This window comes from Myotis myotis, unplaced genomic scaffold (genome assembly GCF_014108235.1).
Source record: "Myotis myotis isolate mMyoMyo1 unplaced genomic scaffold, mMyoMyo1.p scaffold_m19_p_1, whole genome shotgun sequence".
NCBI lineage: Eukaryota > Metazoa > Chordata > Mammalia > Chiroptera > Vespertilionidae > Myotis > Myotis myotis.
The window spans coordinates 92,522,483-92,537,540 of NW_023416313.1; the positions used below are offsets into that span (position 1 = coordinate 92,522,483).

Below are 15,058 nucleotides of genomic sequence, written 5' to 3' on the forward strand. Positions count from 1 at the left end.
TACCCAAGGGCCAATCATCTGAGAACCAGGCGAATTATTAAGACTACACCAACTTTTTCCATGTATCAGATTAGATCCCCAGAAATCTGTTAAGTTCAAAAGACATGGCTTCGTATTATGCTCTTGGGTTTTGAGGTTTTATATAATGACATAGCCATATGAAAACCCTTCCCATAAAAGAACTGTTAAGTATGTCTGTTACATAATCCAATGTCAACAACATTAACCTATAGGAGTTCTTGGATTATAATTCTGGAAAACATTTTTTCTAATGAGCTATTATAAACCTCTTCTTAAATAATGAAATCTACTTGATTCATTACATTACTCCTCTTTTTTTTTGGTCTTGGCTATAATTACAGCAATTATCCTTATCTGAATTTCTCTGGCACACATATTGTGCCCAACTGCTATTGTATTAATTCTTGTTTTAATGGTTCTTATATACTTTTACTACTTTTTACCAAATAAAATCTATTTTGGATGTAGAGAGATATAAATAACAGATAAAACTTCCCTTCTCTCATGCTGTCTTATGAAACTTGATGAAGAGCTCTTTTTGTGTAAGAGCATTTTTTATGTCATAAACAAAAGTAAAACAAGTTATCCAGGTGTCTTGGTTAGGATGGGGTATTGCAGCTAGGACAGAGAGGGAAATAAATATTTTACACTGGCTTACTGGCAGATTGATTTTCTGAAGTGGCTGTGAAAATTAAATTCCATAACCTCATAACCAGCTATTTAATCTCATAGCTCCACCTACATTATTGAAAGGTTTTATATTGACTTTACGAAAAGGTGACCTGTAGTCCAGGTTAGGAACACCCCAGTTATAAAGAAGGAAAGAGAAACAGCAGTCCCCAAGTCTTCTCAAAGTCTCTTCATTGTTACCACCTAACCAACAACAGACCCAGTAAAAAAATGGTGACTCCAGGAGGGCTCCGACCCTTGGAATCAATCAAATCTATTCACCTCTGTTGACACTTTTCCTTCCTGTGCCCTGTCTACAAAGTAATCCTAGAGATAGTGGTAAAGGTCATTGACCTTCTCAGGTGCCTTATTACAACTAAACGATTCCTGCAAAGTCTTAGAAATCATTCCAGAATTTCAACCCAGGAATTGTAAGAGTGAGAGATTTCAAAAGACATCTGACTAACTTTATTTTTTTTTAATGTAAGCAAACACATCATGAGCCTACAAATCTTTTAGGAGAACATTCTTTTTATGGGGGAATTGAGAACCAAATGGGTAAACTTGAAAAAGTACTCCCTTCTCTCAGAAAACCTCATATGTAAAAATCAAAACTCATAAAGGAAAATTAGGGATGATTACTTTTTAAAAAAAATATATTTTATTGATTTTTTACAGAGAGGAAGGGAGAGGGACAGAGAGTTAGAAACATCGATGAGAGAGAAATATCGATCAGCTGCCTCCTGCACACCCCCCACCGGGGATGTGCCAGCAACCAAAGTACATGCCCTTGACCGGAATCGAACCTGGGACCTTTCAGTCCATAGGCCGACGCTCTATCCACTGAGCCCAACCGGTCAGGGCAGGGATGATTACTTTTATCACAACTGTTTCACTATACTAAAAGGTTTCTTGAAATAGTCCTTTTGGTGGTTAATTCCCAGTCCCAAATACATTTGCTTACTTAGTTTAAAGATTGATTCTTTTATAAAAACTACCTTTCAAGACATTCATTATGTCAAGTGCAAGAAAGCTAAGAGGTAATCTTTTTGACTCACCTAATTTAGCCAAATTAAAATCCTAAATACCTCTTGTTGTATAGAGAAAATTTATTCAGGCCTGCCTTCCTTCCTCCCTCCCTCCCTCCCTCCTTCCCTCCCTCCCTCCCTCCCTCCTTTCCTTCCTTCCTTCCTTCCTTCCTTCCTTCCTTCCTTCCTTCCTTCCTTCCTTCCTTCCTTCCTTCCTTCTTTCCTTTTCCCATACCCCTGGTTTATTTAATGTTTTTGCTATGTGTGTGGGTTAGTAGTTTAGCATAGCTCATTTTTTCAATGAAATCTTACTTATAGCAGAGAAAATTCCCTAAGAAACACAATTTGAAAACTACACCTCGAATTCATTCTCTAGTTCACAGCCAAGTCTCTAGAAGTTGTTCTTCTGAGCCTACAGGTACTTGTCATATTTTCTGAAACACCCAAAATAGGCAGCACTATAACTTCTACAAATCAGCAAATCAGACCCCTTGTATCAGTCATGCATGGTTCAGTTGCAGAGAAATGAGCTAATTTAAGCAAATATGGAGTTATTGTGCAGTGTGCAGAATCATTAGGATGATTTTGACTATAGAACTGGGTACTGCAGAGCCCATTTGATTAAGAGAAATATTCCCATCACCCGGACAACTGTGATTCCAAAGGCAGGAACCCAGTAGTTACTGGAAAGCCAGGCCACACCTGTGCCCTTAGAACTAGAAAAATGGATGCTTTGCACCTGACTTTCAATGCTATCAAATAGCAGTGCTCTGGCACCTTGGCAAATGATGCTGAAGAAAACCCAACAGCGTCTGCAAACGCCTTGGTTCCCACTTCTGGAACCCACACATTTGATATTCCAGACTCAGTCTGCTTCCTGCCTCCAAAGTAAAGAAAGGCAAACCAGGAGGAGACAGGAGTGTACCATGCCAGCAGGGTGCCATATCCACCTACCCCAGCTACTTACTTCCATGCTAGCGAAATGCTTGGACCTTTTCTTTGACAGCACTCTTAAAAGGTCCAGGATGTGCCCCAAACCTATTAACCTGCTATGAAACTCTCTTCTATAAATTTTTGTTTTGATAATATTACATTTCAATCATTACTTGTGCCTAGAAAACAAATTTCATAAACGTTTCACTTACTCTCTAGATCAACACGACTTTCCATTCGTCTGAAATATGTTTCTATTTTAACTATGCAAGGGGTATCACGTTCACACTGAAATAATCTGAGCCTCACAGTCTTTGCTCATCACCCTTCTTGGCTTCCCACTTGGTAGATGGAGGTTCCTCAATCCTTTGCTCTCACCTCCTACCTACTCTTAAGTGCAGGAGGAAAAATTCTCGCAACTCTGTCCCTCTGTTCCTTAAATTCACACATCTCCTCACCCCCAGGAATGGCCACCATCACTGTTACCACGTTGGGATAAAAGAACAACCACATAGGTACTCAACAACTCTCATGTGTGGAAAAAAAAGTCTCCCCAATTAGTCTAAAATCTTCTCAAGCCATTTCAAATCATTCTTGCTTGCTGAGTCTGAGGGTTCAAAAGACAATTTGTTACAGAAACAGCAACCTGCCTGGCTGGCAAGCTGGTAAGGGTCACACGTGCAAAAATTAACTCAAAGCAGATCGTGGACTTAAATGCACGATACATACTAGTAAATATAAAACTTACAGAAAAAATGAAACATGATTGAGGACCTTGACCTTCGTGAAGAGTTCTTTGACATATCACCAAAACCACAATCCATAAAAAAACAAAAAACTGATCAATGGAGCTCATCCATAAAAGACCCGCTGGAGAGGAAGGAAAGACAAGTCAACCATTCAGAACATGGTCAACACAGGCATCTGGCCGCAGCGAGAAGGAGGTGCTGTTGCTCTTCTCGGTTTCACATGAGTTTTACTTTCAAATCCCTGAGCGCACACAGACGGGTGGGAATGTCTCGCGGCTGCCCTTTCCCCCCGGCTGCCTACGGTCACATTCCGGACAGGCCTTTATAAGACAGCGACGATTAAAAGGCAGTGGAGGGCCCCTTCACCGAGACCCAGACCTCATGTCAGTGGGGCAGTTTTTCATGGAAATTATTTCTAAAACCAAATGCGACTGCAAAGCGGTTTTTGCTTTCTTTTGCAGACTTCCTTTCTCCTCCTCTTCTCCATTTTCACTGAAGAGAGAGGGGAGGAGAAATGGTGAAAATGCCACCGAGAAGAATTTCGGTTGGGCTCGGAGGGTGGAGGGGCAGGGAACCCAGCACCCTGCAGAAGTAGAGGTTTACAGGTGTCGATCCCTGGGACCTGCTCAGGTTGTAAACCAGGGCCGCTGAGCACCGTGCTTTCCTTACTTCCTCTTGGTAAACCTCTAAGAATGACGAGCTTGCCCTCAGCATCAGAAAGGACCTGTGTCCTGCCTGTCCCCAAAGCAGAGCTCACATCCTGCCTACAGGACGCATCTGAGGGAGAATATGAAAACAGACCCTAGCGATGGCTGAGGTCTCTGTCCCTTCTCTCCTCCAGGTCTGCTCACATCCTCTGTGAAATGCACCCCACCTCCCTCGCTCCTCCCATCCCCTAAATACCCTCAAGTAACAGAAAGAAGGAATCAGTCAAGTGGAAAATGATTAAGTAGGCAGGTTTATCTCTGGGCACAGGCTGCTGAAGTGGGGGGAATGAAACTCCCGGGAGCGGGAGTGAATTGAGGATCTGCCTCGTCCGGGCTCTGCCCTCAAGGTGCCCCGGTCTCCCCCTGCGCTGCCTGAGCGACACACTGCGCATGTGCAGAAGAGCAGCCTAGGGCCTGGGCTTGACTCAGCCTCCTCCCGGGCTCTGTGGCTTTGAGGCCAGGGCAATGGGATGCGGTGTCCCGGGGTGACCCAAGGGACAGCCACTGGAGTGAGGAGAGCGAGGCACTCTCCACCAGTGCAAAACTTAAGGAGGCCCCAAAGAGTAATCAAGATCAATTATGACTTAATGTGATATCTTAAAAATCAAAATTCTTGCAAAAATCCATGATGAACAAACTACGAAAATTTTAAATAAAGGCAGAGTCAACAGGGCTTTGGGGGAGATCGTAAAATTCTGTGCATTAAGGTAAAATGACAATGTACAGGTTCGAAAACATACCCAGGTGTCCAAATGGCACCAACGGTGGGCTTCTGGAGGTCCCGGCTCAGTACCGGGTCTGCAGCCTCTGAGACCTGGGGTCATCAAGGGCTGGGAGACACCTGCTGCTCCTGCCCTTCCCAGGGGCCCGTGTCTGAGTGTTAAAGAAAGCCAGGCACATGGGGCTTTCCTGAACATAAAGCTGAACGAGGCCCTGGCAGGGAGACTGTTTAGACTCTCTCTGACTCACTTTCCTGTTTATTTCCCATCCAGGCCCAAATGAATTACCCCACAAGGCCAGGTGCGGCTGGGAGGACATTCCCAAACAGGCCACCAAGAGGGGACCAGGGCAGCGCCCACTCCACTGGCCAGTTCATTTTCTGGAACCACAGTTCTCCTTGCTTGGGCAAACTTCTCATTCCTCTTCTCACTGCCTTCCTTTGTGTCCATCCAGGAGCTGTAAAAATCGCAGACCTCAAGCCCCTCCTAGAGCTGGAGGAATAAACATCTCGGATGCATTTTTAATCAGCTGTGACTCTGCCCCTGCAGGAACTTTACAGCCAGGTGGGCTCAGAGTGCATCTCGGCATTTTGCAGAAGTGCAGGAGGAAACACCAGCCGCCCTCAGCAATTCCTAGGGCGAGGCTGCCCTGGCTCCTGCAGCCCCTCTGCTTCCTGAAGCCAGTATCTACCCACCTGCGCTGCCAATGCGCTTGGCTGCGAGACAAAGGGTCCATTATCCAACAGGCTCAATGTTCCCCAGGTACGGGGAAGGCACGGAGGCATTTATTCTTATCTTCATTTTATTTCGCAAAGCACGGGCTGTCTGTACCGAGAACTGAACCTCACTCATTTCCTGCAGAGCACAAAGGAGAAACTCCGCTCCTCAGCTGGTTCCTGGTGCTCCTGCCTCCAGCTCGAAGGGTTCAAGAGAGCAGGATGCTCCAGAATCCAGCGGGAAAGCCCCGCTTGGTACCAGGGTGGAAGCCTGTGTCATCCTGACACTGCCCTGGCCCACTACGCTCCTTGGGCGTTATCTCACCCCTTCAGGTCCCTCGCTTTCATTTGTAAATGAGGCGGTAGGAAGCCTGGGCTACTGCTTCTGCCATTTAATCAACTATGTAACCCCCAAAATGAAAAAGCAGATTTTCTGTGTGTCTTTTTTTCTCTTATTTGTGAAATGAGGAACCTGGATTATAAGCTAAAATGAAGTATACAAATTTAATGTTAAAATTAATAATGCAAATAATCATAGGGTTTTTTTTGTTGTTGTTGTTTTGTTTTGGTCTTTTTGGACAGCTAGGACAAGGTCTGAATCCCGTCTGCTCTCATCATCTGCAGGTGAGGAACAAATTCAGGGTACTTCCTCATGTCTTCCTTCTCTTTTCTTCTTCATGCAAAGCATTTGGTAGGTTTTACATAGAATTTAGCTGTCTCATGCTAAATTCTAGGGGCCAAACACTGAAGCTTTTTCTAGTTAACCCAGTTCCTGTCCCCTCTTTCCCCTGATCCCCAACTGTCTGCAAACACAGGTACCGAGTGGAAAACTTGAAATGGCAAGTTAAGCATATGAAACACCAGCACAACTGGCAAAGAGGTCTAAGTTCTCATACCTGTACATTTTGTTAAAGGACCAGGAAAAAAACAACAACAAACCAGCAGAGCAAGATAGGAAGTGAAATGTCCAATATGAAAAAGCGACCAATCAGTGGTAAGGCAGAAAGAGAGAACCCTCCTGTTTTTCTTACAAACTCATTGAAGGAAAAGCTTTGCCAAACTTGTGCCAAGCCCCTCCATCCTTTCGTGTGGCAGTGGGATGAACAGCCCTGAGTTTACAGCTGTCACTAACAGTCATGGGCATTTGGGCCACATTGCACCTCTTTTTCCTGAAGCCATTCACACCCTCCTCTGGACTGCCAGACAGTAGCCTGGTGCTGGTGCAAACCCAGCTCCCAGGACTCAGATCTCAGCTCTCCAGGCTTCTGAGACGGGGAAGGAGGTTCCTGAGAAACAACACTCATTCTGTAGTCTGTCCCCCACTCTTCCCTGTATCAGGGACACAGGCAAGTACTGCTAGCGTGTTGGCTCAAGTGGCTAACCAGCCAGGTCTAACTGTTCCCATTCCCAAAGACATCTTAGACTTCTGCTTCCCCAGCAGGCAAATCTTCATGCGCGGTGTTCAATCAGTGAAGTTTCTCGGGATTTGTGTTTTTACAAATCGAGATCAAATTAACGTTTCATTGCAGGAGTATGTGTTCAGAAGTATAAAAACAAGACACAGGCAGTAATAAAGAGACATCAGAAACTGCTTTCTGAGGCTCACCCAGAGATCTTTCTTTCGTCTGGTTGGTCGATCTCACCACCGGGAGGCTCGCTCGAGTTCGGCTGCCTCTGGAGAAAGGACTTGGAGCTTCGCTCTCAGACATGGCTTCCAGAGAGTCACCAGAAGTCTCGGATAAATGCTCCACCGGGTCGCCCACGCTGGGGGGCTGAGGACTGTGAGGCAGTTTGGGGCTTCTTGTCTACAAAAGGCATTTGAAAGAAAGTGGGAGAATAAACCATTATTAGTTATCCTAAAAATATGTCCAATGCTATCAAGGCCTTCAATCTACAAAAAACAACATAGCAAGAGGAAGAAGTCCATCAGAAAGACTGGGTAGGACTAGAGACCCAGAGGGTCAAAGTTCCAGTTGTAAAAGTTACTGAGAAAAACGTATTGCCCTCAGGGTCCCATTAAGATTTTTATCAGTGGACACCCACCTTACAAATTCCATTTTGGACAAGGAGTTGAGGACAAGCCACATTATAGGAAAGAATGACAGCATATCAACTCCTTTTGCCAGTTGTTATCATAACACATGAATTGTGTGCATTTATACACTGCCACATGCCCTATAATAACATTTTGCTCAATGATGGACTGCATACATGACAGCGTAGTGTGTAGGAGACTACACTATCCAGGTCTGTGTAAGTGCACTCTATGATACTCACACAAGGACAAAACTGCCTAACGACACACTTCACAGAACATATCCCTGCCATTAAGAGGGGCATGACTGCATACGTAAATGGATGATGCATTTACCCCAGAGTACACTGAACACGACCAGTCCTTATATCAAGACCATTTCCAAAATCAATAACCTACGATTGTGAGAGGGAGATTTATGTCACAGTTGAATTTTTCTTTTGATACACAAATCCTAGAAATAAGATTATGTCTAGTTTTGGTTATTACCTCAGCAGAAGTATGTATAATAAAATACATACGAAATACATAATTGGTTTTCTTTCTTAGTTATCTATACTATAATGGCAGAAGTTGAATGTGTAAAATGCTTAAAGCTTTTAGTCAATAACATTCCTTGACTATTACTACCGGTTGAGCACTGTGGAAGACGCAGAAAAACAGAAATGTGGCCTGACGTCAGAGTTTCAAAACTAATCGGTGAAATTAGCGAAGGACAACAGATAACTCAAGATAGTATATAATTAAGTGTAAACTGTGAACTGGGTGGAACATACTTTCAACAGACACCTATTGAGCACCCACCATGTTCCAGGAGCTATGCCAGGCCCGGGGACAGAATGATGCACAGAACAGACATGCCTCCACCCTCATGGTGCTCACAGACTAGTCAGGTGACAGGCATTAACACAAATTAAAGGTGCAATGAGAGTGTATAATTCCAACTGCTGGTGGTGTTGGGGTGGGGAATGTATATGGGCAGAGGGTTGGAAAAGCATGTAAACTGTGATCTCAACAAAGAAGGAAGTTGGGGAGAATGGGGGAAACCACGGGGGAGGGATGAAAAGCAGGAAAGCCATTCCAGGTGAAGGGAATGGTACGTGCAAAATGCCTGAGGCAGAAAGAAGTGGCAGCGCTGGAAGCTTGGTGTGGCTGAAGTCCAGCGGAGACCAGAACACACACAGCCTAGAATGTGGGTGAGAATTCTCAATTGGACTCTAAGGTACCAGAACGTCATGTAGGTAGTTTAGGCAGGGAAAGGGGCCGGGGGGCCAGGATAGATACTCTTTTTAGAAGATCACTCTGCTGTTGTGTAGAGGCTGCAGATTATACATGTAGAAAGTCAGAGAAAGGAGGCAGTGAAATGGGATTAGGCTGAATAAATGTGTTACCTCGGCTTTCCCCTCCCGCCGCCTGCCCCTGACTTGCATTACATGACCCCAGGCACCTTCCAGGAGGCAAACTCATCTGTGTTAATCAAGTACACGAATTTTCACGTCAGGAGATGCCAAAGGTACTGATGGGCTGGTGCTGGGATCTAGGCATATATATACTCGGTCAGGGTCCCTGTAGCCATTTTTTTGTTTGTTTGTTACTTTGCATTCCTTCACGTTTTCCTGAGGACGTCAATGCATTTTGAAGTGAGGCACCGAGGCACTTAACTCTCAAGGCAGGACCAGCTCGTGGATGTACGGGCAGAGCGATCACACAGGGCCCCGTCCTTGAAAGGGTTTTGTGATTGGTTTAATGCTCTACTTTGGCTGTCCTGAAGCTCATAAATGTCAAGGCACTGACGATTACATAGCTGCCTCAAAGCTCCAGCGACAGAGCTCTCTCAGGGATGCCCAGATGTGCCCGATACTCAGGAGAACCCTTTTAGGGTCGATGATCCCATCTCTCTTCCTAAAAGTACAAGGACACCCCTCTCGGCAGGAGTGCTATTGCGTTATGTAGATGCCTGCATCTGGCCACACCTCTCAAGACCTTTCCACGGGGGAAACAGGAGTGAGGTCAGCACACAGCGCCCGCACCCCTTAAATGGGGGACGTGGCCAACCTGGATGTTCCATAGAAAACTCTCAGCTCAGATGACATGCCGAGAACAGGGCCAGAAAGGACACCTATTAACAGTCAAATTGTGTCTTTGGGTTAATTTTTCTGTGCAAGCCTCCGAGGTGGTTTATTGCCAGATTTATTTCTTATAAAGTTTGCTTCTGCTCTGGAGATTAAGATCTGGCTGTGGCACTGGAAGAGTATCATTCGATAGGAACAGCCAACCATACATCACTGTGCAGCTCACCAAAATGTGCATAAATTCATACGGTCTTCCATGAAGTATGCTGGGCAATGAACCTGGTTACTATGCTCAGCAGAATATCAAGCTCAGATGTCCTCATCTCTGACTTAAAAAAAAAAGATATTCAGTTTAGCAAAACAGCTAAGGAATAATATGACTTGATGCAGCGTGGCTTCAGGTACAACCTCTGCCATTTGGTCACCCTCGCAGCCTATGGGAGACATTCACGAGTTGTCATTTTCCATGGCAAGAGGCAATAATCTTTGAAGAACATCAGAATTAAATTTCATTTCTTGTTCAGGGTCCTCATGGTGGTAGTATGTATAGAAATAAAGATGTAAGGGCTAAATCTTTATTTTTAACTTCCTGTACACAGCCACTCAGTTTCAAATATAAACTCCTTCTCTCGTTCTATGTCATTCACTTTCTCACTGCGAACTATCTTGCATATTAGCAATCTCCTCACACGGTACCTCCCCTCTGATGCCAGCTCACTGCGGAGACATCACTTAGTGCAGATAAAGGAGAACGGAAATTGCTGACATCAATGTCAAATACCCTGTGATTTTTGAGAAGTCAAAAAGCATTTGGAACAGGGACGCACTACTCAGCACAGGGTTAGGCTTCAAGGGTTAGAAGTGTTGCACATGGCTCTTGAGCTCATAATGCATTTAAGGGATAGTTTGGGGCCAAGGACAATATACACGTAACAGCTGGACAAGAAGAACTAAGAGGTGTGCCACTGTAAGTGCAGAAGGGGTTTGGGGGAAAAACTGCTGACATGAAAGGGTAGGTTGGGTGAGGAGGAAGACCGTGGGGGAGGAAGTGCTAAGGGGTGCTCAGAGCAAGGTCACCGGCTTGCCTTCTCACACCTTCACGCACTCAAGGGGCCCACAAGAGGAGAAGGTGGGGAGGCTAAGCTTTCCCCGCCAGGCACACTCTGAGGAATGGGAGCCGGTACCTTCCTCTGCTCTCTCAACTAAGCTAACAGGTACACATCATCCAACAGCAGTTGAGTCCCAAGATGTCTTTTCCACAGGCAACCTCGTGGCGGGATTATGCCTCCCACAGTCTCTCCAGTAATACTGAATACATAAAAAAGTTCCACTTTTGTTGTTGACAGCCATTTTTTAAAGGGTTCCCGCCCCTAAACCATGCTCCCCTCTCTAAGGACTACTTCCCTGCCCACATGAACAAGCCCCTAAAGCCCAATGATTCATACATAGAGTAAACATACTGCAGCTTCCCCACACAATTCTGCTTTGCACCTGTTGCTCTACTGTACTTATTAGTAGTAACCCCCTTTCACTCTCAAACATATGATGGTTGGAACAACAAAGTGTATGCACACCACTCCCAGCCCCCTCTCAGCTTCCAGGACCAAGTCATGGTCACCTGATCTTGCCTAAACTAATCATTTTCTCTCCCCCGGAATGCAGGCCTGGGACAGAGAAGCTATTAGTCAGTGTCTATTAAAAACTTGAAGTGTGAGATCCTATGAAGCTGCGGCTGAAATGGGCAGGGAACATGAAACAGAAAAGAAAAATATAAGGAAAGGATGAAGCAGATCTGTATAGGCAGATGGAAAGGAGACGCCCTTGGCCCCAGTTGAAAAGCCTGAAAGATTTAAAAAAAGGAGCTATCTGGGCCCCCCAGGAGTTGCAGTTCCTGACTCCAGTACACAGGGAGGTTCTTCCATTTGTTGTGCTTAAGCTAGTTTTTAAAAAGGACAATGTATGTTTTTTTAAATTTATTTTTATTGTATTACAAATGCCCCCCATTTCCTCCCCTGCACCTGGCTCCCCCCCCCCCCCCCCCCCGCCCGCCCCAAGGCCTTGGCTGCAGTTTTGTTTGTGTCCATGGGTTATGCATATATGCATACAAGTTCTTCAGTTAACCTCTTCCTGCCACCCTCTTCCCTCTGAGATCTGTCAGTCTGTTCCATGCTTCTATGTCTCTGGATCTATTTTGTTCATCAGTTTATTTTGTTCATTAGATTCCACATATAAGTGAGATTGTGTGATATTTATCTTTCTCTGACTGGCTTAGTTTGCTTAGCATAATGCTCTCCAGTTCCATCCATGCCGTCTCGAAGGGTAAGAGATCTTTTTTTTTTCTACAGCTGCATAGTATTCCATAGTGTAAATGTACCACAGCTTTTTTTTATCTACTCATCTACTGATGGGCACTTGGTCTATTTCCAGATCTTAGCTATTGTAAATAATACTGCTGTGAACATAGGGGTGAGTATATTCTTTCTGATTGGTGTTTTGGGATTCTTAGGATATATTCTCAGAAGTGGAATCGCTGGGTCAAATGGCAATTCCCTTTGTAAGTTTTTGAGGAAACTTCATACTGTTTTCAATAGTAGCTGCACCAGGCTGCATTTCCACCAGCAATGTACTAGGGTTCCCTTTCCTCCACATCTTCTCCAGCATTTGTTGTTTGTTGATTTATTGGTGATAGCCATTCTGACAGGTGTGAAATGATACCTTATTGTCATTTTATTTGGCATCTCTCAAATGATTACTGTCTTTGAACATTTTTTCATGTCTCTTGACCTTCTGTATGTCCACTTTGGAGAAGTGTCTATTTAGGTCCTTTACCAGTTTTTTAATTGGATTGTTTGTCTTCCTTTTGTTGAGTTATGAGTTCTTTATATATTTTGGAAATTAACCCCTTATCAGATGTTCTCCCATGCAGTGGTTTCCTTTTTATTATGGTGGTTGTTTCTTTTGCTGTGCAAAAGCTTTTTACTTTGATATAACCCCATTTGTTTATTTTTTCTTTTGCTTCTCTTGTCTTAGGAGATATATTGGCAAAAATTCTGCTACGTGAGATGTCTGAGATTTTACTGCTTATGTTTTCTTATAGGATTTTTATGGTTTCACGACTTATATTTCAGTCTTTTATCCATTTTGAGTTTATCCTTGTGTATAGTGTAAGTTGGTGATCTAGTTTCTTTTTTTTTTGCATGTACCTGTCCAATTTCCCCCACATCATTTATTGAAGAGACTGTCTTTACTCCACTGTATGTGCTTGCCTCCTTAAGATGACTCTGTGCCTTGCAAAGAAGCCACCACCAGCAGAGACCAATTCTAGCAGCTCACTTGCCCAGGCTGCTATGATGCTCATACATCTATAAGATTAGTAGTAACCATGAAGAAAGTGAAACTGGAGCAATAATGCTCATTATTTTGTATTTCAAGGATTAAACTTTCTTTAAAAGTATATGGGGGAGGGTATAATATAGCGTTACCACGATTTTTATTTTGTGGAGCCAGGGACATCCAAAAATGCTCTTTCTATGGAAAATAGCACTCTGCATGGTATCCTTATTATTATAAGAAAAGAAAAACATTTTTACTCCAAAGAAAAGGAAGACTGTGATGTTCATATAACCTCAGACTCGGCCTAAGTAGAAAGTCCTTCTGTTGGGAGTTACTGTTCCCACCGTGGCTCAGGTGCAGCCTTTGCTCGGTCACGCGTTGCCTACGGCGTGGCACGGGGGGCTTCCACCCTGAGCTGCTGAGTGAAGGACTGCCCCTGTGTGGAGAGAAGCATGAAGCCGAAATGCTCTCCAAGTCACCTGAGAAGGACGTTAGGGTCCATAAGGCCGGGGTTTCCTCTGTGCTTCCTGGGGACCCATGGCACCAAGCAATCTTCTGTTTCCATCACAATCTTCTAGAATTTTTCCCAAACCATCAGGGAACCCTAAACCTACAAACCCAACTGGGAAGCCAATGGGAGTCATGCATAAAAGTGTGGTCTGTGTAACCAGCCTACAAGAACCCCACTTGTCCCTTCTCCTCTTGTCTTCTACAAGGATGGCTTTCTGTTACCAGGAGACACTGGGGTAGCAGGCGTCACGCAGACCTCCTCTCTATTCATCTGCAGCTGCACAGACTCTCTGGGAATCTTATCTGCTTAATGAAGGTTTGAAGGAAGGGAGAAAGGAACTAACAAATAGAGTACCTGCTGCCCTGTGCTGGGTGACTGACATGTGGTAATCATTTAACCCTCATTGCAACTTCATTGAGAGAACAAGAGTTTAAGCCTGACATTCTAGCAAGTGTGGGAACTGGGATCAAATCTGTAGAGTTCCAGAGCTGACATTTAACCAGGAGCCTAAAGATGCTGGCTCTAGTCCTGTTTCTACAAAAACTGAGCAACATATAACCTCACTGTTCTCATCTGTAAGACAAAATTGAATTCGTTGGAAGTTAGTCCTTTCAGGACTAAAATTTCTTAACTCAAAGATGTATACCATACAAAGAAGAAATCATGTCACCCAGAAAACTTTTGTTTACTGGATGTTCCTGTCTCTCCCTCTCCCTTCCTCTCTATCAAAAAATCAATAAAAACATATTATTTTAAAAAGAAATATGCAGCAAGCTAGCACTAGGATCTCGTTTCCGAAATTGTTTCAAGTGCCTGCAACAGAGTTGCACAACATTGCTTTTTAAAGGACTGCCATCCTTGCATTTTTTATCATCATGAACAAATATTTGCTGGATTGCTCACCATGAGCATTATGCTATGCTAGATCAAATTTATTCTTATTCTTTGCAGTGTTGAAGGAAGAGCTAGAAGCATTGATTGTGTTTTTTTTTTTTCATTTCCATTTTCCAGACCTTTCAAACTCTAAATTGAAATACTGAGGTCCAGAAAATGAAACCTGCAAACATAGCTTTATGTAATGTGTTAACTGTGGGGAACAGTGGGGTGTCTGGTGAGCCCACTCTCTTCAGATTATATTTAGAGAGGAAAACTCAACACCGCCTTACTGAAGTTTCACTTTATCCTAATTAATGTCCAATTTGCCACAGAGTATTAGGAAATATAATGAAGCATCCCCCATGGAAATGTATTCGGGATGACTCATTATCCCAGCACTCATTAACTCACACGGTTAATTTAATCACTCTTTCGCCCCATTGCTTGCACTTGCGAAGCTTTCAGCTCAATCCCAGTCAACATTTGGAGTTGAACTAAGAGAACTTTCCAGCTATAGGGCACTCTTATGAAAGGATTCAAGGAGCAGAATACTAGAAGTTAACCAACAATGGGTCATTCCAGACTTCAGGCTTCTCCACCATTCCTGCTCCACAGCCCTCTAGCCTCGGGAGAATGAACAAATTATCACGATGGAAGGTTTAAGCTTCTAACTTTGCATACAGAGTCTT

General features: G+C 44.0%; 1 protein-coding gene across 9 annotated transcripts in view; it reads right to left on the bottom strand.

Annotated features, from left to right (window-relative positions):
• Positions 1-15,058, bottom strand: part of KIAA1217 (KIAA1217 ortholog) — a 307,889-nt gene that overhangs the window by 144,101 nt on the left and 148,730 nt on the right. For all 9 annotated transcript variants that reach the window (XM_036345037.1, XM_036345042.1, XM_036345036.1 and 6 more), the window contains one exon: positions 7,149-7,347. In XM_036345037.1, coding sequence (XP_036200930.1) covers positions 7,149-7,347 — 199 coding nt within the window. The remainder of the gene's footprint in view (positions 1-7,148; positions 7,348-15,058) is intronic.